Source organism: Lasiodiplodia theobromae (genome assembly GCF_012971845.1).
Source record: "Lasiodiplodia theobromae strain AM2As chromosome Unknown scaffold_41, whole genome shotgun sequence".
NCBI lineage: Eukaryota > Fungi > Ascomycota > Dothideomycetes > Botryosphaeriales > Botryosphaeriaceae > Lasiodiplodia > Lasiodiplodia theobromae.
The window spans coordinates 135,592-162,358 of record NW_023336521.1 but is presented as its reverse complement, the minus strand read 5'-3'; the positions used below and the strand labels follow the sequence as shown (position 1 = coordinate 162,358).

General features: G+C 55.8%; 12 protein-coding genes across 12 annotated transcripts; 7 read left to right on the top strand and 5 right to left on the bottom strand.

The window, feature by feature from the left end:
- Positions 1–496: 496 nt before the first annotated feature.
- LTHEOB_10763 (uncharacterized protein) lies at positions 497–1,897 on the bottom strand (the record flags this gene model as incomplete). The annotated part of the gene is made up of 2 exons (XM_035507444.1): positions 497–1,701; positions 1,789–1,897. The coding sequence occupies 2 exons, from the start codon at positions 1,895–1,897 to the stop codon at positions 497–499; spliced, it is 1,314 nt and encodes a 437-aa protein (XP_035367118.1).
- Positions 1,898–2,247: 350 nt separating this feature from the next.
- LTHEOB_10762 (Small nuclear ribonucleoprotein g) lies at positions 2,248–2,793 on the top strand (the record flags this gene model as incomplete). Its single annotated transcript, XM_035507443.1, has 5 exons — positions 2,248–2,277; positions 2,357–2,428; positions 2,493–2,567; positions 2,628–2,660; positions 2,752–2,793. 5 exons carry the CDS (start codon positions 2,248–2,250, stop codon positions 2,791–2,793), a joined length of 252 nt encoding a protein of 83 aa, XP_035367117.1.
- A 391-nt stretch (positions 2,794–3,184) lies between these two features.
- Positions 3,185–4,527, bottom strand: LTHEOB_10761 (Aminoglycoside phosphotransferase; the record flags this gene model as incomplete). The annotated part of the gene is made up of 3 exons (XM_035507442.1): positions 3,185–3,902; positions 4,030–4,331; positions 4,429–4,527. The coding sequence occupies 3 exons, from the start codon at positions 4,525–4,527 to the stop codon at positions 3,185–3,187; spliced, it is 1,119 nt and encodes a 372-aa protein (XP_035367116.1).
- Positions 4,528–5,524: 997 nt separating this feature from the next.
- On the bottom strand, positions 5,525–6,715 carry LTHEOB_10760 (Chromatin spt2; the record flags this gene model as incomplete). The annotated part of the gene is made up of 2 exons (XM_035507441.1): positions 5,525–6,658; positions 6,710–6,715. The coding sequence occupies 2 exons, from the start codon at positions 6,713–6,715 to the stop codon at positions 5,525–5,527; spliced, it is 1,140 nt and encodes a 379-aa protein (XP_035367115.1).
- A 595-nt stretch (positions 6,716–7,310) lies between these two features.
- Positions 7,311–7,710, top strand: LTHEOB_10759 (60s acidic ribosomal protein p2; the record flags this gene model as incomplete). Its single annotated transcript, XM_035507439.1, has 2 exons — positions 7,311–7,469; positions 7,534–7,710. The coding sequence occupies 2 exons, from the start codon at positions 7,311–7,313 to the stop codon at positions 7,708–7,710; spliced, it is 336 nt and encodes a 111-aa protein (XP_035367114.1).
- A 502-nt stretch (positions 7,711–8,212) lies between these two features.
- On the top strand, positions 8,213–9,000 carry LTHEOB_10758 (40s ribosomal protein s15; the record flags this gene model as incomplete). The annotated part of the gene is made up of 5 exons (XM_035507438.1): positions 8,213–8,230; positions 8,287–8,305; positions 8,460–8,517; positions 8,577–8,873; positions 8,931–9,000. The coding sequence occupies 5 exons, from the start codon at positions 8,213–8,215 to the stop codon at positions 8,998–9,000; spliced, it is 462 nt and encodes a 153-aa protein (XP_035367113.1).
- A 1,259-nt stretch (positions 9,001–10,259) lies between these two features.
- LTHEOB_10757 (uncharacterized protein) lies at positions 10,260–11,581 on the top strand (the record flags this gene model as incomplete). Its single annotated transcript, XM_035507437.1, has 2 exons — positions 10,260–10,485; positions 10,536–11,581. The coding sequence occupies 2 exons, from the start codon at positions 10,260–10,262 to the stop codon at positions 11,579–11,581; spliced, it is 1,272 nt and encodes a 423-aa protein (XP_035367112.1).
- A 652-nt stretch (positions 11,582–12,233) lies between these two features.
- LTHEOB_10756 (Cystathionine gamma-lyase) lies at positions 12,234–13,599 on the top strand (the record flags this gene model as incomplete). Its single annotated transcript, XM_035507436.1, has 3 exons — positions 12,234–12,359; positions 12,410–12,495; positions 12,555–13,599. 3 exons carry the CDS (start codon positions 12,234–12,236, stop codon positions 13,597–13,599), a joined length of 1,257 nt encoding a protein of 418 aa, XP_035367111.1.
- Positions 13,600–15,365: 1,766 nt separating this feature from the next.
- LTHEOB_10755 (uncharacterized protein) lies at positions 15,366–18,960 on the top strand (the record flags this gene model as incomplete). The annotated part of the gene is made up of 5 exons (XM_035507435.1): positions 15,366–15,496; positions 15,554–15,697; positions 15,821–16,140; positions 16,192–16,284; positions 16,334–18,960. 5 exons carry the CDS (start codon positions 15,366–15,368, stop codon positions 18,958–18,960), a joined length of 3,315 nt encoding a protein of 1,104 aa, XP_035367110.1.
- Positions 18,961–20,551: 1,591 nt separating this feature from the next.
- LTHEOB_10754 (Peptidase m35 deuterolysin) lies at positions 20,552–21,857 on the top strand (the record flags this gene model as incomplete). The annotated part of the gene is made up of 4 exons (XM_035507434.1): positions 20,552–20,753; positions 20,823–21,261; positions 21,314–21,720; positions 21,772–21,857. 4 exons carry the CDS (start codon positions 20,552–20,554, stop codon positions 21,855–21,857), a joined length of 1,134 nt encoding a protein of 377 aa, XP_035367109.1.
- Positions 21,858–22,285: 428 nt separating this feature from the next.
- Positions 22,286–23,095, bottom strand: LTHEOB_10753 (Nadh-ubiquinone oxidoreductase kda subunit; the record flags this gene model as incomplete). Its single annotated transcript, XM_035507433.1, has 3 exons — positions 22,286–22,493; positions 22,559–22,809; positions 22,949–23,095. 3 exons carry the CDS (start codon positions 23,093–23,095, stop codon positions 22,286–22,288), a joined length of 606 nt encoding a protein of 201 aa, XP_035367108.1.
- Positions 23,096–23,593: 498 nt separating this feature from the next.
- Positions 23,594–26,092, bottom strand: LTHEOB_10752 (Cyclin-dependent kinase 12; the record flags this gene model as incomplete). The annotated part of the gene is made up of 1 exon (XM_035507432.1): positions 23,594–26,092. The coding sequence occupies one exon, from the start codon at positions 26,090–26,092 to the stop codon at positions 23,594–23,596; it is 2,499 nt and encodes an 832-aa protein (XP_035367107.1).
- Positions 26,093–26,767: the final 675 nt, after the last annotated feature.

Here is a 26,767-nt window from a genome sequence, read left to right as displayed (position 1 = left end):
TTTCGTAAACATGAAGACCCGGCATCTATCGAAGAGCCGTCCACTCGTGCATATGCCATACCCTACATTTCTCTATGCGAAGTAATAGTAACAAGCTGCACCTGTCATCATTGCGGTACTTATTGGTTTGATTGTGCCTCGTAGGTCCTAGGTTTGCACAACTGTGCTTGTTTCGAGCATCCTATCCCAGTGGTATAGAAGGGCACTATGCAAATCCTACTTTTCAATAAACATAGATCAAGGAAGCCATGAAATTCTAGAACCTGCTGTCGCGAAGATTCTGTCGAGATCCCACACAATGAAGATAGATGTGGAGCTTTTGTTCAAATGCCAGGGCGCACATAGCGAAGGCCCATCTCTGATGCCATCATCCGACATTGACTTAGCTTTTTAGCTATGTGGTCTCGTGGGCCTTAAACTCAAAACACTTTGGTTGTTTGGTCGCCTGATGAATTGGTTTTGGCATGATAGTTCTCGGCATGCACTCTCCACTGTCTCACGCAGCATCCTCGTCACTTCCAACAGGAGCCGGTGTACCTCCAAGACTATCCAAGCCCCTCTCACTTGCCGCCGCGCTATCAACTCCGTTCACTGGCGTTGCCGCTCCACCAGCTCCGCCAGCTTCGATTCTCAGCTTCTCGTATTTCTCTCCCGCAATCTTCAGCTGGCTTTGTATCCAGGACTCCTGAGAGGCAATGTCCGCTTTTTCTCTCGCCAGTTCCCCCATCCTCCTAACCTTTGCCGCTTTGAGCTCCTCCTGTTCCTTCAACGAGGCCCGTAGACGCGCTAGTACCCCTCCCAGCTCCGGTATCGATGAAATCTTTGGTGGTGTCCGAGGGCGCTGCGGATCGTCTGCGTTCTTGTCTCGTGATCCGTACGTGCCAGCCTTCGTTTGCGCAGCTTCATAGACAGCATTGCGCTCAGCCTCCGAATCGTCGGACCCGTCGTCTCCAGAACCACCACCCTCAGCATCTGCAATCATGCTAGCCATCTCTTCACGGCGCTTACGTGCGGCCTCTCGTTCTGCCTTGCGGCCAAGCGAAATGCGACCATCTTCCACAAAGTCGTCGAAGCCTTCTGCCACATCCTCATCCTCGTGCACCAAACGGCCTTCAGGGTATTTCTCCTTGAAAGAGGTCCGGATAGCAACGTCACGCGGCCGATCAAGGTCATCGCTGTCGTACGCATTGTCGTCATCATATACGGTCCTGTCTCTATCGTCGTCGCCATCCAGCGACATATACCCCTGCTCCTGAGCTAACCGTCGTCTGCGTTCTTTCTTCTCCTGGATTTCCGCGTCAGTAGGGATGGCGGAGGATGACTTCAAGCTCGTCAGCGGCCCGAACTTGGCAGCAACGTCCACCTCCTTCCCCTCTGGTTCATCCTCCTCATCCGCGCTGGGCTTTGGCGTGGACGGCTGCGAGTCGCGCAGCTCCGCTAGCGCTTCCTTGGTGTAGGAAGGTCGTTCATCTGCGACCTCTCTCCGTGCAGGCAATTGGCCTGACGACAACGAGGCGCGGAAACCTTTGCGCTCGGCGTTCTTCTCCGCCGCTATTCTGCTAAGATTGGACTTCTTGGGCGTGAAGACGGCACCGCTGTCGTCATCACCTTCGGTACCACTTTCACCAGGGCCGAACGATAGGCGGAGAGAGGACCGTTTCTTGGTCTTCGAGGTAGTTGGTCGCTTTACTATGGGTTCTGCTATGTTTGGATTAGCTATCTGTCAGGTGCACGCGCGTCAGAACAGGAGGCCTTTGACGTGGTAGGAGGCAAGATGGATATACTGACCTGGTGTTTGGGGGCCTGCATCGGTGCCAGAGCTGGTGGCGCCAGCGTCCTCGTCCTCGTCCTGGCCGATCTTGCGCGGGACGCGCCGCCCGCCGAAGGATTTCCTCATAGTTCTTCTCCTTGTGTTTTTTTTGTTATTATACGTCCGTGGTCGCCAAGGTATGTCGGATCTGCTTCATGAATTTGCTTGGGCGCGGGGCCGGATGCGGTGCACAAATGATGTAGTGGTGTTGAAAAAGCGGCGGCCTGCAGCTCCAGAGAGGCAGCGTCGCGGCGGCGGGCGGTGAGCGAGCGGGCCGGCAGAATTGAGTCTTGGCGCGCGTCGGCGCGAACTTGAGCTCACTGCCGTCGCATTTCCAGCACCACCTGCCCTCCGACAACAACGCGCTCGCCATCTTCGTTCACAGCTCCCGAAGCCACACAGACCACGACTACCAATTTTACGCGCAATCATCCAAAATGCCGCAGGCTCAGCCGGAACTGAAGAAGGTACCCTTTCTACCACCTTCATGATAGCTCCGACCCCGGGAAGATTAGTTGCATCCGCTGACAGAACGTCCTTCTCCAGTATTTGGACAAGCGTCTCTTTGTGCAGCTTAACGGCTCTCGCAAGGTCATCGGCGTTCTCCGTGGTTACGATGTATGTTAGCTTCTTCGACTGAGCCCTGCCTCGTGCGCAACTCTAGGCTGACGCCCATGCTTAGGTCTTCTTGAACATTGTGCTCGACGAGGCTGTCGAGGAGAAGGCTGGTGGCGAGAAGGTCCGCATTGGCATGTGTGTAAGTGGTTCGGCCAACCCAAAGCCGCTATGGGCAAGAAAGCTGATCAAAGTCTTGCAGGTCATTCGCGGTAACTCAGTCGTCATGCTCGAGGTACGACTTTCCGTCCCACGCGAGATCTCCCTTCGATTGCGCTTCAACCCCCGCGTGCCGGCAGAGCAAATACTGACGTGTAAATTCACAGGCCCTCGAGCGCATTGGCGGCGATGAGCGCCCTGGCAGGTAAATTGGTGCAGACCTGGGGCATGGTCGACAGCACTTCCTTTCTCGTTTCACGGATACCACTTGGTCAATCAATGATGCACGGAGCTACTGGAGTCGGGGACGGCCTTAGCTAGTGTACACAAATCGGCAGGAGGACGGCATCCACGGTATGCTCCATCCAGAAAGATTTCTTAATGAGGAAACACTTCCGTTGACAAGTCCAAGTGCTTCTCTTTTCTCGAAGGCGTTAATCGGACAACATGGGGCAAATGGATAGCAAATGCTGCTCAGAGTTCAGCAGCTGGCCTTCAAAAAAGCAAACGGAATCTTGACTACAATCGAGTTCACAGTTGGTTTTCATCGTGCATTGAAGTTTCGAAAATTTCTCCTATGAGCCTCACGGCAGTACATTCCTATAACTTCGATTTACCTTTTCCTTGCCCGATTTCCTGTACCAAACGCCAAGCCAACTCGCCCATCGGCTTCATGCCATCTCCATAATCCTTTGCTTTTAGCGAACTCGCCTGGCGTCTTGCATATCTGGCTGCAATACCTTGCAGAATCACAGCACCGCGATACAGATTGAACGCTTCTCCCCACAAAATATCGGGTGCCGGATTCCACCCCGCCGTCTCGGCATACAGGCGCACGAGCTCGTCGTGGGCGGGAAGGCCGGGCGTGGCGCCAGGCTGAAAGGACTGAGTACCCTTACCGCCAGCGCCAATGCTGACGCCACTGGCGGCGGTGACGTAAGGGCTGAGGAGGTTAGCTAGGTCAGAGAGCGGGTGGCCGATGGTGGACATTTCCCAGTCGAGGATTCCGATGACGCGCGGCTCGGTCTTGTGGAAGACGACGTTGTCAATCTTGTAGTCGCCGTGGACGAAGCTGCTGCGGTCGCGCGGCTGGCTGGCCGGGTTGCTGAAGAAGGCGACCATGTCGTCGTAGTGCGGGATCTTGCCGACGGGCACCCCGCTATCGACGTCCTTGGTTTGCGCTTGCGCTTCGGAGATGGTGGCGAAGGTTGCAAGCTGCCGGTTGAAGAAGCCTGTGGGTTTGCCGAAATTGGACATGGAGATGGACGCGGGCGAGACGCGGTGGAATTTGGCCAGCGTGCGGATGGCGTCGTGCCACCTGTGCGAGCGAGCGTAGTGGTTAGCTGTCTGCTCCATGACGGTCTCAAAGATAGGGGGTTCTGCCAGATAAAAGAGCTCCCTATCTTTGTTTTCCCCGTTTATGACGGAGAACAGGCAAAACGTACATTTCGGTCCTATCCTCGACGCTCACGCCGGGCAGGCTGGGGTCCTCGAAGATGCGGCCGTCGAGGAACTCCATGATGTAGAAGGCGGTGCCGATGATGCCGTCATCCTCGCACAGGCAGTAGGCCCGCGGCACAGGCACGTCGGTATGGCGCGACAGCGCGGCAAGGATGCGATACTCGCGGTCGACCTTGTGCGCCGTCTTGGACAGCAACTGGCCCGGCGGCTTCTTGCGCAGCACGAACCGCGCGCCCGTTGGCACCGAGGTAAGCAAGTAGGTCGGGTTGGACTGGCCGTAGCCAAACTGTGAAAGCAGCGCTTAGCATCGGTGATGTTTCTGGAAGGTAGCATCGTCAAGGGGCATGTGTTGTTGAGAGGGCCGGGGTGGGAGACTGCAGTACCTGTTTGACGTCAATCGGAGTCTTGATCTCCGGCACGTTTGCATCAATGTACCTCGACAACGAGGCGACGTCGATGGGCTGGCGAACCTCGCCCGCCATTATTTCTTCGCTGTGTTTTCAGGAGTGTGAAGGTCTCTGCGTTTTTCAGCCCCCGGATGTGCACACCGACTTCATATTCTGGGGGGAGAGCCCGTGATATAGAATAGCCGCGGAAGCTCTCTAGCAGCGAGGGTGGAGCGGAGTCGGGCGGGAGCTTGGATCGCCTCTGATCTTGCCGAGGCATGCTTTGCGGGGGGGCTTCCTCGGAGGCATTGCCCTGGCTACTCCGCAACGCAGCCCTACCGAGCAAGGGGGGCCGACAACGTCAAGCGACATTAGATGCTGGCGTTCTGCATGTCGCGTTGATCAACAGCAAGCCACACCGGCGCCTTGCTTCAGGGTATCGCATCAAAGTTTGCCAGGAGCTGCTGGTAGGCTCCGAACATGCACCTCGTTCGTCGATAGACATGGGACACCTCAGTCTCAACCATCTAAATTTCGTGCATAGGTGTATGCTGACGTTGAATTCAGACCATCGTGGCTGGGGAATGCGATCAGGTCAATCAAGAAACTCCCTACACTCTACCTCGCATGTAGAAGTCAGTGCATGCAGCCCAGCGACAAATCATGGCCAGTTCTGAAGCAGAAGATTAGAAATACGCTAATTGGCTGGATAGTAAGAGTACATTACCAAAAAGAGAAGCCAAAATCTTAGGAAATGTGGAGAACACAATGAATTTCACTAGTAGATAAACATGTCGAAACGGTGTATAGTAGAGGCGCACGATGCGCAATTAGTCTTGTATCAATTACCGTAAGACAGTGGCTGAAGCTATCTTCTACAAGTGCTAAGGATGATGGAGAATGTACGGGCCCCTCTGAAACCCGGAAGCCTTTCGTGAATCGTGCCGCGACAAGTGATGACGAACGCCACGCTATAACCAGCAATAATCTACCCAATGCCCGATGCAATGCTCAAAACCGGAAGAAAAAGCCGAGGCGGACTCCATGTCCACCTACCGGCTGGAGTCGAAGTAGAATAAGCCTTTGTTGCAGCCTAGTAAGCCCTTTTCTTCTTCGCTTGGGAATTCATCCTCTCCAGCATCCTCTTGCGCTCGAGCTTTCTGCGCTTGAGCTCCTCTTCCTCGCGCAACGCCTCTTCGTCCTCCTTTCGGGCAACACGTAAGCTCATCTGCTCCTCGCGGTCTACATCGAAGATGCCTGCTTCCATGTCTGAAGAGCCCTCAGAGTCGTAGTCCTCTTCATCGTCCTCGTCCTCACCGTAGTATCGGTAGCGCTTCTCCGCAGGCCGGGGACCAAGGGAACCACTTCTGCTCCTGTCGCCCCTGTCGAGTCCAGGCTTGCGTGCTGCTGCTGCGCTGGCACCTCTGTTCATGGTTCCCTGGTAGGCCGGTTCCTTTGGAGCTGAACGCATGGTGCCTTGGTAGCCGAGGTCCGGCGCCTTCTTCTTTTCCTTTGCAGGCTCGCCGGCCTTTGCATCAACGCTCTTAGCAGCCCCTTTCAGCCCCTGCTTGAGTGCAAGCTTGGGGTCCTTCGCCGCGGCGGCTGCCTGCTTGTTTTTCTCTTCAAGTGCAAGTCTCTCCTTCTTGGTCAACTTCTCAACCGGCTTGTGCTTGATTGCACCGACCGGGGGCTGTGCCTGTTGTGCCGCCTTTGCTCTTGCCAAGATCTCTTGATATGATCCCTTCTTCGGTGCCGGCCCCGGTGGGGCTTGTACTGCTGCGACTGCAGGCGATGGTTTGACGACGGGCTTCGCGGCAGGCTTTGCGGTGGTGGTCGAGGAGCCCGACTTTGCGACCGACGCATACGTGGTGGGCTTGCGAGCGATACTAGCGGAGCCGGATGGTTGAGCGGTGCCGCGATAGGGCATCGAGCTCGACGTTGCCGGAGTGGCGGGCTTTACGACTGGAGAGGCGGTGCCAGTGCGGGACACAGGATTCGAACGGGACGGGTCTGTATCCCTACGCGCGGCCTTTGCAGGTATGGACGCTGGCTCGCCTTCTGCCTTGCGCTTGGGCACCGTTGTTGATGACACGCCGTTGCTCGAGCCACCGACACGTGGAGTTTGCGTCGGTTTTGCGGCGGGGGCTTGCGAGGGGGCGGCTCGTCCAGACTGCGACTGCGACTGGCTTGCGCCGCCACCGATGGAGGAGAGAACGCTGTTGAGGAACTGCGGGCCAAGTGAGCAGCGGTGGCGATACACGGGAGCGGACTGGCTTACGCTCATTGTGGAAAAGGCCCAGCCGTTTGTTCAGAAGATCACCGATAGTTGCTAGTATGGCCGGCGCTCATGCTGCGGGCATGAGAAGGATGGGGAGCGCGCGGGCGGGCGGATATCGGCGGGAGGGGGAAACGGCCAGCGGTCGGAAGTGGAGGGAGGGAGGAGGAAGACGGAGAGAGTGAGGACGGCAAAGCGCAGGACATGACGCTCTTTAAGGCGCGGGCATCGGCGCCGGAATATCCAAGCGCACCTGCACCCGCCTGAGCCCCAGCGCACGCTGCCGCTACCCGGCGACGGCGCGTTTGCCTGGAACCCACCGCCGCGCTAGCAATCGCATCGGGACTAGTGCCTCGCACACCGAGCATCGCTATTCTGACACTCAGCGCGGCCGCACTCTGCTTCTTCTCCTACACCCAACGACAACCTCCAAGGACTCGACGTTTCAGTCTCCGCCAGCGCGGCTAAACCGATTGATTCGCTTGTTCTTCCACAAACTCCTCCACAAGTACGTTCTTTCCTGCGCTGCAGAGCCGTCGTCTGCGCGCTGCACTTTTCGCTCATTCGCTTTGGCGATCACTGACATTCTGCAGCAACCACAAAAATGAAGCACCTCGCTGCCTACCTCCTCCTCGGCCTCGGTGGCAACACCAGCCCCTCCGCTGCCGACGTCAAGGCCGTCCTCGAGTCTGTCGGTGTTGAGGCTGACTCCGACCGCCTCGACAAGCTCATTGCCGAGCTTGAGGGCAAGGACATCCAGGAGGTACGGCTGCCCACAGGCTCCTCACGGGGTTTTCTCGAAGAACAATTGCTGACTCCATTAACAGCTGATTGCCAGCGGTGCCGAGAAGCTTGCTTCCGTCCCCTCTGCCGGCGCTGGTGGTGCCGCTGCCGGTGGTGCCGCTGCCGGTGGCGCCGCCGCCGCCGCCGAGGAGAAGGCCGAGGAGAAGGAGGAGGAGAAGGAGGAGTCCGACGAGGATATGGGCTTCGGTCTTTTCGACTAAGTGCATCACGGTCAAGACAAGGTCATTTCTGCGCAGGATGGGTTATGATTGCTCAGGATCCGGCAACGAAGGGCTCACGTGTATGGCTTGGGAATTTGGAGGGATTCGTGCTGGCTAAAAATGGGCGTCTACCGGACGAGGAGCATGTGCAGCGAAAATGCTGTGTGATATCCAAAAAATACAAAAGGCCGTGTAACCTCCAATTGTTATTCTAATTTGCACGTGAAATGTCCACATCGGCATGTCGAGGCCGCATGAATCAGTCCCAGCCTTGTGAATCTATCCATGCTAAATATGACGAGTCTCTGCGCTGCTACGAGCGCATGCCCTATCGATAGCAGTGAAAACGCTCGGGGAGCTGTTCGGGGCCGGTCTTGGCGCTCGCTTAGGCGCTCCCACCAGAATTTGGGCGAACTTGGCCGCCGTCGACACCACTTCAACCGCGACAACACCTTTTGCGACCCCTTCGAAGTCCTCAACCCGCACTTCGACAACCGCAAAAATGGCTGACCAGGAATACGTGAGTGCCCTGCTGCCGCCGATATCCCTTTGAGTGCCTCGCTGACCTGTCAACAGAACGCTGAGGAGGCTGCCGGTACGACCTGAAAACCCTTCGCACACTCGCCCAACCGCCCGCAACCCATCGCGATCGCTGCACTGGCATGCACACCTGCTCAGTCCATCGAAACCCGATTGGGTCTTACCCACGCTGGAACGGGGACTTTGGCTGACAATACGGTGATGTGCAGAGCTCAAGAGAAAGAGAGCCTTCCGCAAGTTTTCCTACCGTGGTATCGACCTTGACCAGTATGTACACAACGGTGGCGGTGGAGAGTGGGGGTGAGCTGTGCTAATACCGATTCTAGGCTCCTCGACCTCTCGTCCGAGCAGCTCCGTGATGTCGTCCACGCCCGTGCCCGTCGCAGGTTCAACCGCGGTCTCAAGCGCAAGCCCATGGGCCTGATCAAGAAACTCCGCAAGGCCAAGCAGGAGGCCAAGCCCAACGAGAAGCCCGACCTCGTCAAGACCCACCTCCGTGACATGATTGTCGTCCCCGAGATGATCGGCAGCGTCATCGGCATCTACTCCGGCAAGGAGTTCAACCAGGTCGAGATCAAGCCTGAGATGGTTGGCCACTACCTGGCTGAGTTCTCCATCTCCTAGTACGTTGCACCGGATTTTCCTGCCGCAGTCAAACGCGATTCTAACATCTGCCACAGCAAGCCCGTCAAGCACGGTAGGCCCGGTATTGGTGCCACCCACTCCTCGCGTTTCATTCCCCTCAAGTAAATGCTTGTTCTGGGTTCGGGTTGCATGGTCTGGGGCATATGGAAACTACGGATTTCATGAAGGATACATGAGCCAATCAAAAGTTTCCTTGATCGGATCTGGCTATGATGTGATAACCTGGTGCTGCCAGCCACCACCAAAAAAGAGTTCTTCAAATTAACATTGGCGCTCTTGAGACCTCTTGCTGTGAACATATTATCCTATGGCTCCATGAAAACATCTGTCGAAGTCCTGGTGAACTGAGAAATTCAAACGACAAATTTTCTGATATTTTCGTCCTTTGGTCGACAGCTACCAAATGATCATTTTCTTTTCAAACTGCCTATCCAGCAATATTTCTCGATGCTCATCCCAACCCAACGGCTTCCATATCCACTCCCGGTGGCTGTGGGCCACGAGATGAAGCAACCTAAGCGCCTTGTTTTACGCACTAGTATTACAGCAAACGCAGCTCTGGAATCCAACCCCTGCCAGAAGCAATATCGCTCAATTTAGAGACGGACGACTATGTGCGTGCTGGCCACGCCCTCATTCTCGCATGGATGCAGTGGTATTGACTCTAAAAATAGACCTTACCGCCCTACTCATCAGTCTTGATCATTTGACTTGATTGGTGGGGCGGGCCGAGAAACGTGTTTCGAGGCTGAGCACATGGCTACGACTAAGCTTTCAAAGAGCCCAGTGGCAGGCACTCGGGCCGCAGTTAGTCATGAAGGGAACACCTTTGTCGTACATGCTGCTATGTGTTGCGACAAGAGAGGATCAACAATAATACGCTTTCTTCTTTGTCCAATCAAAACATCACCGCTGCTCGTGCATGACAGCTGCAGCGGAATGGAGTAGATCGGAGGGACTGGCAGAAAGCATTCTCCCATAGATGTGCTTGTGTGTACGGGGCCAAAAGTACACAACCTCAATTCTCGTGGGTAGGTTGGGAGCAATCTCCCGTGCGGGAATCTGATCCTAATCATGCACGCCACAAAACAAACAGCGCCACTTCGGCCCCCAAGAATACCACCAGCTTACCCTAACACAGCAAGACACGGACCTTTAAGTGCTTATGGTGGCTTTTCCTTCCGACCCATGTGGCATGCGGCACTGACAGAGTTTGAGGGCTGGCCGTTGGTGCATCCTCGTTGCAGCAAGGATACTGGAGCATAAGATGCAAACGGTCCCCATCATGTCGTGTTTATTCTTCGCCTGACTGAACGAGTATCTTGACTGCACTTCAGTTTCAAAGCTCCTTTTTGAGTCTCAAAATGGCGTGGACCCCAGGTACGCCTTACACCGTGGTCACGTCGAGCGAGGGCGGCCATCTCTCGCCGAAGCCTCTTGTCAGACACCGGCGGAATTGGTGCTTCGCGTTCTCGAAGCATGTCTTCATCCTCGCTGGGGCATTATTCGCGTGCCTTGCTCCTACGGTCGGCTTCCTAGTGGCTTTGAAGCATTTCAGCAACCGTGTCGACGTTGAGAATGAAATAGACCGTGAGTACACACAAAGGGTTTGCAAAAGTGTAGGCTCTGACATTACCTAGCCAACAAAGCAATCTGTCGGCCAACTCGGGAGGTTCCTGCGGATATCAACAAGTTTTCCTCCGTCACTTTCTCCACCGGCACTCTTAGCTGGGCAGAAGCGAAGGCGGTCGAAGTGCTTTGGAACTTTATCATCGGCAAGAGCATCCAAGCCACCCTCGTGCTGAGCTCCTATTGGGTCTTCATGGGTGCTCTCCTGCGCAACGCCGAACGGACACCGATACCCTATAACGTCTACTCATCGCTGGCTTTCCAGCACGGATCGCCCACGTCGTTGTGGCACATACTCAAGAACTTCGGGAAACTGCGAGGTGCCAGGCTGAAGGCCACACTTCTGTGGCTGGTCTTCTCCATCGTGTTCATCCTGGCGTCTCCGGGCATTCTGGACCTCATGGCGGGATACATCTCGAAGAAGCAGGCCCTCGTCAAGCTGCCCAGTGGTGTCCTCGTGCGCTGGAGCAACGCAACGTACGTCACGAACGGCCAGACATTTCACGTCTCGGACCCGTGGTTCTACAAGAACATCCCGGATGCAGATGGCACGTTCCACCTCTTCGACAGCACGTACAAGGCCAGCGACCTATTCACACCCGGCGGACCCAATCCAGTCCCACACTTCGGCACCGCGAAGCAGCAGCAAGCAGGAGGGCCGTTCGAGTGCGTGCCTACCTACGACAACACGTACGAGTGGGGGCTGGCTCCGGGGATCCTGCTCATCTGGATCCCGCTCATGCTGATCTGGACGGCGGGCATGTACCTGGTGTGGTTCGACACGCATCGCAACAGCAAGCTGTGGCGGCGCGGGCGAAGGCTCGGCATGTGGCGAGCGGTGCTGGATCTGGCAGAGGCGATTCGCGAGGACCTGGGCCCTGATCTTGCGGGCTATTCGAACGAGGAGTTGGACAAAGCCATCGACGAGAAGGGGTCGAGCTGGATGTACTATGCATCGGGGCCGGCGACTGGGCGGCCCGTCAGCCACATTGGGCTGACGTCCAGAGCAGGCGGGAAGCTCGCCATGAGCGACGACGCCGGACAGCTGTATGGGTAGAGGACAGGTGGTCCATGGGCGGCGGTCGCCGTCTGGCGAGCCTTGTAGGGAATAGGAAGGTGTTGGCAGTCGACACGGGCGGGCAAGCCGTTACCTAATCCAAGAGAATTTTCGCGGCAACATCGGCGACAAACTTTTCTCGCGTCTCACGAGAGGCGGGGCAGCTGAGAAATTCGGTGTGAGGTTGAGGGTGCGGTGACTCGGCGGGCCGCTTATTGACGGCTGAGAGGCGTTCAGGAGGGAGGAGAAGTGCTTGCGCAGGAACGCGTGCATGGGCGATGATGCAATGCAGCAGTCGCGTCCAACAATCTGGGGAAGCGCGCCGCGCCTTCCGAAGCGATAGCTGCTGACAGACGCAGCGCCGACGCCGTTCGACGCACTTCCCGTGAATTATTAACACGCTGCTCTCGGCCGCCGGCTCCAAGCGCAGCACGAGACCCTGCGAGCTGCCACCTACTTTTAGGGCGATTGCGCCATCTCCACCAAGCAGCCGTGCGCCATCTCAGTCCATTCCATTGTCTGACTCTGACATAACTAAACTGCTCGAGCGCCGCGCCCTTAAAAGACGACTGCAGCGCCCGCCCCAGCCGTTCCTTCGCTCTTTGCTGTCCTGTTGAAAGGTCCCATTCCGCGCTTGCACCAGACCGCCGTCATGACGCACACCGAGCACCCTATCGATACGCCGCCCCGCGCGCCCTCTCCCGTGCACCAGTTCGGCACCTTGGCCGTTCACGCAGGCTCTCCTCACGACCCCGTCACCGGCGCTGTTATTGCTCCTGTAAGCAGTCCCAGCCCCAAGCCCCGCGCAGCCCCGCTCACAGCGCTTAGATTTCCCTCTCCACTACCTTCGCCCAGACGTCTGTCGGCAAGCCCGTTGGCGAGTATGAGTATACCAGGAGCTCCAACCCGAACAGGTATGCTTCTGCTCCGCTCGCGCCCCGTGTACGCGTTGTGCTGACGGCGACCGCCACAGGGACAACTTCGAGAAGGCCATCGCCGCCCTTGAGCACGCCCGCTACGCTCTTGCATTCTCCTCAGGCTCAACCACCACCGCTATCATCCTGCAGTCCCTTGCCGCCGGCTCGCATGTCGTCTCTGTGTCTGACGTCTATGGCGGAACTCATCGCTACTTCACCAAGGTCGCCGCCGCGCACGGCGTCCACGTCACATTCTCTCCCTCGATTGAGCTGGATATCGAAGATCTGATCCGCCCCAACGAGACAAAACTGATCTGGATTGAGTCGCCCAGCAACCCCACGCTGAGCCTGGTCGATATCCGTGCTGTTGCTACCGTTGCGCACAGGCACGGGATCATGGTTGTTGTGGACAACACCTTCCTCTCTCCCTACGTCCAGAACCCCTTGGACCACGGCGCCGATATCGTTGTGCACAGTGTGACCAAGTACATCAACGGCCATTCTGACGTGCTGATGGGCGCCTGCGCTTTCAACTCGGACACGTTGTACGAGCGTCTTTCTTTCCTGCAAAATGCCATCGGCGGTGTCCCCAGTGCCTTCGACTGCTGGCTTGCCCACCGTGGTCTTAAGACGCTGCACCTGCGTGCCAGGGAGGCCACAACCAACGCGACCCAGATCGCCAATGCTCTCCTTACCTCACCGCATGTCATCGCTGTCAACTACCCCGGCCTCCCTTCGCACCCCCAGCACCACATCACTGCTAAGCAGCACCGTAACGGCATGGGCGGAGGCATGCTTTCTTTCCGCATCCAGGGAGGCAAGGAGGCTGCTGAGCGCTTCTGTCAGGCCACCAAGATCTTCACGCTTGCCGAATCTCTGGGAGGTGTCGAGTCGTTGGTTGAAGTCCCCGGGAGCATGACGCACGCAGGTATCCCCAAGGAGCAACGTGAAGCCGCCGGCGTCTTTGACAATCTTGTCAGAGTCAGCTGCGGTATTGAGGATGGAGAGGACCTCAAGAGAGATGTGCTGCAGGCGCTGGAGAAGGCTGCTGTTGGCGGAAAACTGAATAAAGGCAACGGCGTCTCCAACGGTTCTGCTTGAAGCGTCTGTATTAACGACCTAAATGACACCGGAACCTTTCAGCTACTAATAGAGTTCATCCTACTTTCACAGGGCCGTTCGGAGTTTTGGGCAGGTATATATTGGCCAGATTTCACGTCATCTTTCGGAAAAGGCGAGACCAGTCTTGATAGAGCAGATGGTTATTGATAGATGAAATGATCAACTACTTTGCCATTTAAGATATTTTTCATGAGACAGTCTATTCCCATCGCTTCTACTTCTCTCACATACGCAATGGAGGCCTTCAAGAAAGGTGGATCTCGTTGCGAAAGTATATCTTACAGGGGAAGCAACGAACATTATCGTGCTAACTTTTTGGCGCAGGTAATATAAATGCAGCAGAATCTATGCAATATCTCAGCCTCTCCAAGTCTTACATAGTGGTGGTTTGTCTCAGACGCAGAAATGTACGCTAACCAAGCCTCTTGCTGGGCGCTCGCAGGGAGACGAGGTCTACATTCCATGCCTCGTTACGCCGCCCAACCTCATTTTCCCATTCGTGAAACAATACTTACGAACAAGGGCTTAAAAGCGCTTACGCATCGCAAGGATGGCTTCTTTCTGCTCTTTTTATCTAATTTTTCCAGGCTTAACGCTGACACGTCTCTACGCGTAGTGTTCCTCTATTGTCTGCTTCGGCCGCCATTACCTACGTTCCTCCCAAGCCCTCTCTAATCTATTCTTCTGTCTAACCTGTAAAGTCCGTCTCATCGCGTCCACAGCACAGAACAGGGACAGCCTGATACATTAAACAATCAACTCGGTTTGCACAGGATATAGAAAGAGAAGGCAGACGGAATCCAAAGAAGGAAGAAAGAAAAGGATAAGTTCTGATGGATCGTGGATTTCCCCACGATGACCACGAATTTAATGCGGAGAATGAAGAGGGCGAGAATGACGACACTTTCCTTCTGCTCTTCCGTTTCGGTACCGAGTGGACGGACTGGGGAACCCTGCAGCACGAGGCTGCTCTCGGCTGTACAGTAGGGTGGCAAGAATGGCTCGTGGCATTTTCAGCGACGTGGGAGTCGCCGTTTTTGGTCTTCGATTGTGGGAGGGCGGGCGAGTTCGTAGGGGGCGTGCTTGGGGTGGAGGAGCTGTGGGATGGGCTGGGGGGATGGGATGGTGATGGGGAAATGGGTAGCTTTGGTTGTTGGCTGGAAAGTGACGTGGGAGAGAGACCAGGGTGGGATGGCAGTGTGGATGAGAATCCCAATTACAGTACTTCAAGTGGGATATGGGAGGTGACACACGCATCAAAGAAGAGTGAGTCTTCGCTGGGCTGTCATACTCAAAGGATCACAGGCTCCTGTCCGGAACACGACAAAAGCAGTATCTCGACCGCCTGGGGTCAGAGCTGCTATTCTTCCAAAGGCAGAGTCAGATGTCTTTGGACAATGGTCTGCATGGCATTCATTGTCTTTTGGGCATGGATAGTCGAAGGGACGTAAATGAGATTCAACTGCCCAAATAAGTAACGGCAAGACCCTTCAGGTGCTCCTTCCTTGAAGAGCAGTCGCATCATCTGGCCAGCGTCAACTCCGCCGACACACGCTCCGCCAGCCACCGCTCTCACATGGTTACTGGAACATCTTATGCTCAACTCATCTTCTTAGGTCCAGTCATTTCGCATTTATTATCCTACAAGCGTCGTGCACCTCGCCTTCGGCGCCTGCCCACACTCTACAATAGCAACTCTGCGCGCAGCCTAAGAACCACTCTCTTTCAAGCGTTTGCTGTTGGCTATGCCACGCAAGAAAGGCAAAGGCAAATCCAAGGCCTCCGCCTCGAAGAAGCACGAGGCGACAGAAGGCAACGATTCGGCCGCTCAAACCCCAGAGCATACGACACCTGGACCTTCTACCGGCGGTTTACCGTAAGTAACATGTCAAGTCCTCCCCGCAAAACATACAGAGCTGACACGTTGGTCAAGGGCGCCGTCCCCGAAGCCTGGGCCGCACGCAGGAGATGACTCTAGTCATGCAGCCCCAGAGAACGACGCCAGTAGCGACAGGAGCACCATCACCGCGGACGATAGCACCGTCTTCGTGGACGAACAAGGAAACGAGATCAAGCGGTATGTCACCGTCACAGACGATATAGATGGACAGTTGCTGGCAATTGTGCTGCCAAACAACGAGCTTCGCATAGTTATTGATGTCGATGACGAGCATCCGGGCGATACGATTTTTCGAACTAGAAAGGCAGAAGCATACGAGGACATCACGGTGGATGAGCAGCCTCCTTTCAGAATGGGCATCGTGGGCCGAGGCCCTGATGAATACGCTCATGCAGAGGATTATGCAATTGGGGTGTTACAATGTTTTGCCGATGCCCCCAACCCCCCAAAGACCCGCAACACGTCCGGCGCAAATGCCGCCCAATGGGACCAGCACATTACGCACCTTACCGCGGCCATCACTGTAATTAACGCTGAAGACTCCGAAACGGGCCACGTCTTCAGCCGCGGCTTGGCTGGACCCAATGTGGATGAGATCATAGAGAAGATACTCGCCAAGTGTAAGAGCCTTGAAACACAGCTAATTGCTACTCTTGCTAACATGCGGCCAGCAAAAATCTGGCGCCCGGACACCGTGATATACAACTCAGCTCTGAATGAAGGCGCAGATAATGTGAGCATCGAGAGACTGGTTGCCGCCATCGGTATAGTCACTGGCCTTGGTCGGCCATAGTACATGCTGACAGTTAGTAGACAAGTTCATTTCCAACACTGTTTCGGAGCCTGTTGATTTCGATAATCATATCCTTGACGACTCCGAGGCAGCATTTGCCGATATAGCAACCATGGAGTTTTGCGAGTGCTGCCCCAAGTCTTCTCGCTCCCAAGAAAATAATGACAAAGGCGCCTCCGACCACGAGACAGCTGTCGCTGTTCCCATCACATCCACAAAGGTCTCAGAAGTTGAGATCCCTCACCAGAGTCATCACTGGGTCAAGTGGGTTCAATCGTACAGGACCCCCCGTGAGCCTCCTTTTAAAGTCCAAGGTATCAGCGAGATGAGTTTCGCTGAGGAAGGTGAGAACCCAAATGCCCTAGAAGATGAAGTACAGGAGGAAAATAAGGAGGCGGTGAAGAAAAAGAAGAAGAAGAAGTCTAAGAAAAAGAAGAAAGCGGTCGAGAAAGGAACGGAAGGCTCTATTCCTCCTCCTCCCGAGCCTTCCAGGGAAGAGTCCGAGAAGGTGTCAGAAGATCACACTCCTCCTACGATTGAACCACCGCTAGAAGAGTCCGATAAAGGGGCGGAAATTCTCACTCCTCCTACGACCGAGCCACCGCTGAAAGAGTCCGAGAAGGTGTCAGAAGATCACTCTCCTCCTGCAACTGAGCCACCGCTAGAAGAGTTTGAGAAGGTGACGGAAATTTTCACTCCTCCTGCAACCGAGCTACCAGCAGAACAGTCCGAGAAGGGGACAAAAGCTTCCACTCCTCCTCCGACTGAGCCTCCGACAGACGTTTTTGAGAAGCAAGACGGAGGCTCGGACTCGTTGCAACCACCGGAAGAGCAGATCACCGATTTCAAGGTGCCAGCCGGATCTAATGACGCAGCAAATACGGACGATCAGCCCCAATGGTTGGCCCAGAACAAAAAGCGAGGTAAAAGGAACAAGCGCGGTGGCAAATATCCAACTCCTACTGGGAATTCTTCGCCGCAGTGGCGTGGAGGTTCTCGCAAGCGTTTTCGCGGTAAAAAGTCGAAGCTAGCCCAGGAAGTGGAGCAACTCAAACAGAGCAATGGGGAGGGCACAGTCAGTCCTCCGGCACCCATTGAGCCACCCGGAAGTGGAGAAAGTACACTTCCTCCTTCATTGGGAGTACAATATGACACAATCTGGCCTTCATTGGAGTCGAGTTCTACATTTGCCTCTTCCCAAAGCAAGCCTACAAGCCTCCCGGACAGCGGATTCGCGAGCGACAATGCAAAGTTGGAGAAGGCGGCACACCAGAAGGAGCCTGAAAAAACCATACCCGAACCATCAGGGGCCGACAAGAAACTCGATGTTGAACACCAGGATGCCAATACTACGGTGATTGACAGCGGCAGCCTCGAGAATCAGGATACTAAAAATATCAATGGAGCAGATGGAATTTCTGTTCAAGAAGAGGAGAACACCTCTAAAGAGAAAGTTAGCCTAAGGGTCATGAAAGCACGGGACGTTCGCAGCATATCCGGCTACAATCCCAAGGCTGGAGGCTTGAGAAGGGTCTACTACTTCTCGAAGGATGCAAGGGACCTTTCGAAAGAGAAGCCACCAGCTATGACGGAGCCTGCACGCAAGTGCAAGATTAATTTCTTGGCCACCGACGATACAGATTCTAGTCTCTGCGCATATAACCCAAGCACGGTACCACTTGCTATCACCATATATACCCCTGTGGACATTCCCCCGGTCCCTCCGACTGGTGGCTCGGACGAAGCGCAAGCGAGCTTAAACAGAGACATTTCCGGAAAGCTTCAGCCGTGGATGACAGAACATGAAAGTCTGAAGGTCCGAGTTAAGCACTTGGAAACAATGACCTCCAATCTCATGAATAACAATACGACGTTGAGTTACAACACTAGTACGTTACCGCAAAAGCTTCAGGCCACCGATGCTTCTTTCACGCCCTCGTACACGGCTACCAGCGCTCCTTTACCCGCGAACACGGCTCCCGACACTTCTTTTATACCTCAATACACGGCTCCCAATACGCCTTCCATGCCCCAGTACACGGCTACTGGGGCTCCTTTGCCCGCGGACGCAGCTTCCAATGTTCCTTTCATGAATCAGTACACAGATCCCAATGCTTCTTCCATGAACCAGTACCCAGCTGCCGGCGCTCCTTTCATGAACCAGTACCCCGCTACCGGCGCTCCTTTCATGAGCCAGTACACAGATCCCAATGCTCCTTTCATAAACCAGTACCCAGCTGCCGGCGCTCCTTTCATGAACCAGTACCCCGCTACCGGTACTCCTTTCATACCCGCGAACACAGCTACCGGCTCCTATCATACCGGCGGACAGGGCTACCAGCATTCCCATCACACCCACGGACACGGCAACTGGCTCCCACCACACCCGCATACACAGCCACCGGCTCCTATCACATCCGCGGACACGGCTACCAACTCTGCTACCATACCCAAAGACACCACTTCCGACGCTGCTACAATACCCAAAGACATCGCTTCCGACTCTGCTACCATACCCGAGGACTCTGCTATCATACCCGAGGACTCTGCTGCCATACCCGAGGACGTCGCTTGCGACTCTGCTACTAGACCCAGGAACACGGCTTCGACTCAGGCACAAACACTTCGAAAGACTAAAAGTTTCTGACAAGCTCAGAAAGTAGAGAGTACAGTGAAGGGTGGTATTCGGATGTTAAGTATTGGGTACCGGCCTATTCTTCGACTTTCTTTTTTGAACCTGAGTTGCATTGGTGCACGGATGATTTGACACTTTCTCTAGACGTTGACTGGAGGATGGGGTTTAATAGGACAACTACAAAACTCGACCGTTTCTTGTCGAGTGAAGTAAAAAAGATGCGATACGCTGCCTTGTTCCAGTTATTTGCTCACTCTCGGTTGGCAGTTGCTGCACAAATCCGGCCGTAAATGTAGGGTTCAAAAATGATACAGAAGTCAGTTCATGTTGTGTCATGAGACTGCCGATCTTTGGGACTTTGCTAGCATCGAGTCAGTATTGCGCCAACCCGAGACGGGAGAAGCGTCTTCGGGCACCAATGCAGGCGCCCGCAATCTTATTCAACCTTGCTTCCCGCGGAGGCGCACGAGTCGGCGAGTGGCGTTCGGGAGAGTGCTTACCAGACGGGGGACGCGCATCGGTTTGGGTAGCCATGCAGCAGAGAGATTATGCCGACGTGCACCAACAAATGCCAGGCTGTCATATCCCATTTGCAGCAAACCAATTGACCGAAGTCAATTGAGTCGCACACGTGGGGTGTATGTAACACGCAAACCACACACATTAAATTCGTGTTTCCACTCCTAGATTCTTCAACCTTTGGAGCTTTGCCGTTCAGTCCGAGTCATCCTTCGCAACACCACATCCCGCTGCAAACAAGAAGCACGCAGGCCCACCTCCTGACTATCTCTAACTGTCGACTTGCGAGCGCAAACAACAACAACAACAAGCGCAACTTCTCATTCTTCCATCCCCCGACAAACGAGCACAAACGCCCCCGAACAAGAGAGGGGAAAATGTGCACCGAAACTCTCTGTCTCTACAGATGCGGCCACCTCCGGGGCGGCAGCGCCGCCCGCCGTCATATCGAGCCGTGCGGCCGCGTTAATGTCGATGCAGACACACGCGCGTTTGAGCACTGTCCTCGCTTTCGCATCATGGAGCGCCGACATACCGCACACGCTTGCCCGGAGTGTCGCGGGACGAAGGTTGATGGCCTTGCTGCAAGGCTACAGCAGAACGCTGCGGAAAGGGCGAGAGAGATGATGGCAGCAAGAAGCGGCGCCGGTGCGCGTACGACTGCGGGCGCGGCCGCGAGGTATGGTGGCGCCGAGGAGAGGAGGACTTATGACGGGAGGGTTGGTGATGGTGCGGAAAGGCGGTCGAGATGATACGTCTCTTTAGCTGTAGTTGAACGGATCTCTTTGTCTTGACAGAATCACGTGCATGGGTGCATTATAGAAGGAAGGAGCCACCGGTCATGTAAGTGAGAGTTGCGTGCAGCGGGCAGCAGATGGGAGCCTGATCTGTGCCTTCTCTTTCTGCTCCATCGTAGTTTCCCTTTTTGAAAGCCCGGGTGAAAGCCTTTATGAACTCCTCCAGTTGTCACTCAACTTTTGCATCCAACTTTCCTCACTCTTTGCTCCACCACCAGCTTCGCAAGCAACCGCTCACCTTCAACCTGCCCAACTACAGCCAATCGCTTTCACTCACAGCCGCCACAATGAGGTTCCTATCCAACCTCTGCCTTCTTGCGTTTGCAGCTCTAGCTGTGTGCGCCTCGCTCGATGCTGAGCTCACCTCGGTGGGTGGATCTGCCATGGAGGTCAAGTTGACCAACACGGGCTCTTGCGCCGTCAACCTGTTCAACAAAGGCACCCTTCTTGGTGACGTCCCCACCCAGAAGATTGTTATGACTTCCGACGGTGAGTTATCGACTTGGCTCCATTGTAGGACGGCCTACCGGTAAAGAGCACGCTAATGACACCAGAAAGGCATTCTGCTTCCTTTCGAGGGCGTTCGGTTCGCCGCTCCCCGCCCTGGAAATTACAGCGCCGACTACTTCTCTCACCTTCCCGTTGGCGAGTCGCTTACCGTCCGCTTCGACGCCGCTGAGGAGTATGACCTCGGCGCTGGTGGCAACTTCACAGCGGTTGCACTTGGCTTCATTCCCTACGCCGAGGGTTACTCAACGCTCCTCAACGGCAGTACCGTAGCCTACCACAGCAACGACGTTCAGGTTGAGCTTCAACAGGCTCTAGCCAACTCGACCAAGACAGCTCGGAGTAGGTTCATCTCGGGAGTCGATGTCAAGGACAGTTGCGAAGGAGATCTCCTCACCCGAGTAGAGGCTGCTATCATCGGCGATGGTGGCTGTACAGAACAGGCAGACAAAGCCGCTGACGATGCCGGCTCCGACGAGGCGAGCGACTTGTGAGTCAAAAGGCAGACCCTTGGTCTCAATGAAAGTGCTGATTAGTTGTAGGTTCAAGCAGTTCTTCAACACCGAGGACCAAGTCTTCAAGGACAGGGTTTCTGAGCGCCTCCGTGCGATTGCTGACGAATGCGAAACCATCGAACAAGGCCCGGTCAAGTTCCACTGTGAGGACGTCCTTGGTTTCTGCAAGATCGACAACGGCGAATGGTCTGCTGCCTACGCCTTCGATGCATACCATATCGTATGCCTGTGTGACGTAGCTTTCGATTTACCGTCGCTCACCCAGACATGCCACGATCTCGATCTGACTGGGGTCATGATCCATGAGCTCTCACACTTGTCCCGCGTATTCAGCCCGGACACCCACGACTACGCAACCGAATGGCCTAATGCAGCCAACTTGCCAGCGGACATGGCAACCGAGAACGCGGACACGTACCGACTCTACGCTCAAGGTATGCCTCCGTTACCAAACCCAGATATGCATTAACCACTAACATCACCAGCCGTCTATCTCGGATGTCCTGTCGAGGATGAGGCGGCCAACGACAATGAGGAGAGCACGACCAACGACAACGACAAATCAAAGTGAGCGCTTAGCATGCAATTCTCGCTGAGACGGGGTCTATGGCCTTTTCAGTCATACGGTATGACCCTGCCTCCTTCTTTCGGATCCGTTACTGCACTGCCATACTTATGAGACTTCCAGTTGATGATGTCCTGATATGAGGTTCTGCACAGAAGCCTTTCCTGGGAGGAGCCTGACTGGGTAAGGGAGCAATGTTTATCAAATGCATATCCCGCGGGGAGCTGCCCGGCTTACAGCCATGAGAGGAAAATAGGGAGTGATAGCTACAATCAACTTTGTGGAAGATTGACGTGTTTCTCTCACTCTTGAACAAGGTGGTGATAACTCTTGTAGTTGGATGTGAAAAGATGAATTCAAAGGGAGAATCAATAGTGGAAGCCTAGACAACTCTCGAACAGCACTTGATGGTATTTCTACAAAAGATTCTCTCTCTAAGCAGGCGAGGGCGGGACAATGGCAGGAGCCTTGCCGCTGCCCAGCTTGGAGGGGGGCTGCTCAGCCTTGAGAGTGCCGTTCTTGAGGGCCTCGAGCTTCTTGGCATTCTCCTCGTAGTTGACCTTCTCATAGTGCTCGATGACCTTGGAGAGGTCAGCCTGCGATCCGGCGGGAACGTTGTACGGCGAGCCGCAGTTGAAAGCCCTGTTTGTGCTGTCAGCATAATTGCCCTTTTGCCTCAACCGACAACGCTTTCTACAGGGACGTACTCAGGGAAGGTCAAGTCGACGTGGCGACGGGGGGTGGAGTTGAGGAAGAGGTGGCGGTCGAAAGCGGCCTGCTCGATCATGTCGGTGTGCAGCTTGTTGCGCTCAGCCCAGGTTTGGCGGTAGTCCGAGTACATGTCGACCATGCGGGTGAAGTAGGGCTTGCGGCCGTCGGCGGGGTCGTTGGGCGTGCCGGTCCATTGGTAGAGCAGGAAGCCGGCGGGAATCAAGCCCACGGCGAAGTAGAAGCCGGTCTGTCGCAATTGGTTATTTCATGTGTTCCCGCGGCGATTGGAGGCAGGGCATGCGAGGCTATGTGCGGGGAGGGTGTGTGCGGAGAGAAGAATGTCGGAGCGGTGCCGGTGCGGACGGTGGTGTGTATGATGGGCGTACGCTGAAGTGCTCCTCCTTCGGACCGTGGTGGGCGTCGGCGGCGTGGTGGTGGTGGGCGTCGTGCGAGGCGGCGCGGCGCGATTGGCGGGCGACGGCGGCGCGCGAGGCCTGGGCGGCCCTCGCTGCGCTTCTGCGGGCGGCGAACATGGTCGATTGGAGGCGCGTTGATGGTGGAAGGACCGCGCGTGGATGCGATGATGTTGGAAGCTTTACCTGTGCTGCCATTCGCCGAGAACCCCCGACCGCCCGCTCCAACTCGATTCGCTCAGCCCTGTCAAGGTCACGTGCAGCTCTCCAAGCTTGGTCCGCCCCATCTTTCCAACCCCACCACCGACGACTTCCGTTAACAGCCATCCATAAAGACGCTTTTCAACCCGCGCACGCGATTTCTGAGCACGTAACTGGTCTGGGGGCGACGCTCATGAATACGACTACCGACCATCGTCTCATGCAAACACTAGCCTTCTGCTCCTTGGTTTCACGCTGACCTCTCCAGCGTTGATCCGCACATGATATCCAACTCAACAAGAAGGATGAGTATTTCGGCATGAGTATGATAAAGGCTACAGGATTCGTTGCTGCCGCAATCCCAAAGGCGCACCAGGAGCTTGATATGGACATCCGCAGCGAAAAATGACCACTCGCTCACAGCCACCCTTCCCCACCTTTGTCCGCATTTCCACTCCCGGTCCTACCATATACCGGCTTGATCCCCGGCCCTGCCACAGCTCCCGCTGCAACCCTCACGTATCCCTGCACCACCTGTTGCGGATCTGCCTGGCCCAGCACACGGATCGACTTCTTCATCTCCTGCTTCTGGCGCTCGCGCTTGTGGCTGCGGTGCGCCTCGACGGCCTTCTTGTACAATGATAGGTGATGTTGCTGCTGCTGCGACGCCGAGCTGAGTCTCCAACCTGCGACGCTGCGACCCCCGCCACCACCACCACCACCAGCATCACGTGCATCGGCACCACCCTTCGCCTTGTCGAGCGAAGCAAGCGAAGTGGAAGAAGAGGAAGGGAGAGGAGCTGATCTCATCGCCGGCGCCACCGCTGCGGCTGCTAGGCTGCGGACTTGCGGCATGGCGACTGCGCCGCCACTGCTGCCGCGCCTACCCGCACCCTCACGGCTTCTCTTCGCTCCAGACAACAGCGACGGCGATGGCAGCGGCCCGGGCGCAGAGGTGCCGTGAAGCTTCTTTTCGTGCACGAACGGCAGTCTGCTGCTGTCGCCACCGCTGTGGCTGTTGCTGCTGCCTTCCCCTTTGCCCAGCCCGAGCGCGTGGAGCAGGCCGGTGCGGGAACCGGAGGATTTCCGGCGGCGATGAGCTTGCTGTTGCGGCAGCGGGGCTGAGGCTGGGGGACCTGAGGACATTTTGCGCGGGTACGTTGGCCGCGAGGCTGGAGCGGATGCGAAGAGCTCGGTGTGGGTGAGGCCGCGGCCAAGAGGAGAAGGAGTGGGCGGCTTGTTGGTGATGGAGGGAGGTAGTGGTGTCGCGGACGGTGAAGAGCGTGGCTGGGATTTTTGGGAAGAGTAGGAGCTTGTTGAGGGACTGCTAGAGGTGGCGCGAAGAACTTGGGCCGATGCTGCCCCAGGAGTGGGAATCGGTGCGCTCACATTGAGGCGGTGAAGGCGCTCCGTAGAGGGGCGTGTTGATGAAGAATCGTTGGTTGACAAAGACGAGGTGAGCGTGAGTGCAAGCGGAGGTGTGTTTTCTGCAGGCCCGCCTTTCCCCTTCTTCCCTCTCTTCCCTTTCTTTTTCGGCTTCCCACTCTTCGGCCCCAGCTTCGTACGTCCCACGGTGTACACGCCTGACTGGGGGCGTGCGGCAGCTACGGGGAACGCTCGACTCCGTGGCCGGACCTTTGGTGATGGCGGCACCGGCGATCGCGCCCGCGCGACGACGGCTCGTTTCCCGAAACTTACGTGATCCGCCGGCGGGGAGATGGGTATCTCGCCGCTCCGGGAGCTCATGGAGCTGGTGTTCCGGTAATGTTTCGACGGTAGGATCATGTTGAGCGTGCCGGCCGCAAGGGCTGGGAGTTTCTCGCGGATGCTGGACCTTCGCCGGTCGGATCGCCGCGGGGATAGGGAATCGGGTGGCTGATCGTAGTGGTCTTCCGGAAACGGACTGCTCCTGTCGACAACGTCATAGCGGTCTGAGGAACCTTTCCTCGGAGCGAGGGGCAGCGGTATCAGATCGTCGTCGTTGTATCCTCTGCTCGGTTTCGGATCCGGCAACGCCCTGGGGCTCTCATCGCCAGCGAAGATGTCTGACGAAGGGGAAACGAGCTCGCGGTACTGTTCGACGAGGGCTACGTGGTAGTCTTGCGAAAGTCTGTCTTTGCGGATGCGCCTTGTCTCGACGACATCTTCCCACTCGTCGTACACGCCCGGAGCGGCGCTACGAGGCACTAATCTTCGAGGCGAGGTAGACGCTGTTGGCTGTTGATAAAGCAAGGAATCGCCCGTCCATGGCGAGAGTGGGGTGTTCAAGTCGAAAGGAGATATAATCAAGGACGATTCGCAGGCGGCCGTTGCCGGAATTACCACGCGCGTTACTGGTGCGGAAGGAGGTGGAGTAGGAGTCTTGGGCGGCATCGAAAGATGTTTCCGCTTCGCAGGGCCTATGGCGGCTGGTATGGGCGGGAGTGGAGATTGCGGTGGCTTGCTAGAGGCTGGGCTTGGCGGAAAGTCGATGTGGTTCTCGTATTCAAAAGCAGGCGTCCTCGACTCCGGGCTTGGCTGTGGCGAAGGGTCGGGAATGATCAGTTCAAACCTCCTTGGCTGCAGAAGCGGGGGTCGCTGCGCTTCAGGCTTGGACAAGGCCGGGTTGCTGGCCGTGTATGTGGCGGGTTGAAGGAAGAAATCCTTGGGCGGCTTGAGGGCTCGCTCGCCGTCCATTTTGTCTTCGCGTGGCCATGGTTCCGACGTCTTCTTCAGACAGTCTTCCGAGCGGCTTGGATTGTCAGACAGCGACAAGGCGAGCGATGGTATTGGCGGCAATGGTTTGCGTTGCGGAGGCGCGGTTTTCATGAAGTCACGGAAGGAAATTGGTACACTCTGCTCCATGCCGCCAAGTGCGGGCGTCTCATTTCCGAAGACAGGCGCAGTGGGAGGGACATGTGCCTTGGCGTAGGGCATGCCTGGTTCGAGCGCTATGGGACGTGTAGCGGAAAGATGTTTCAACAAATGAAACTGTGGGAGAGCAGGCGCTCTGCGGGAGCGGCCTTGACAACAAAGAGCAGCACCGGACCACGTGCGGAATGGGCGAGCATTCCGGATAGGGGTCTTGGCGAAGGACTGACAAAGACAGGCGGAAGGGTAAGTAACACTGCTTGTCGAAACACCTCATATTGTTGTTGCTCTTCCGAAACAGACATTTCAAATAATGCTCAGTAGCGTTGTCTGAGCCTTGAAACAGCAGAAGGGCAATGTGACGTTTGTTTGCTCTCTGGCAGTGTTGGCATCTAACCAATCACTAGGGTACAAATTTTTGGTGGTAGTTGGACCCTAGGTAATCTCTTATACCATGGTTGTAGGAAAGCTAACTAGTTTGCGTAGTAGTACTTGGGGGTTCCAGAAATAAATATGGGTCCTACTTGGCCTAGTGAATTGCACCTTGGGCGGCGGAATGATATATTTCCGTGTGGATTGTTTATAGTATCTTTTTGCGAGGATCAGAAGACCGTGGTCGTTGCAGCAAGCTTTCTGAGAGGACGGGGATCTGAGTTGGTCCGAGTGCAGTTGTCGGGGAAGCGAGCACGTGACGTGGGCTTGGGTCGGGCCAATGTCGAGCCGGCTCCTGCAGAATCCTTC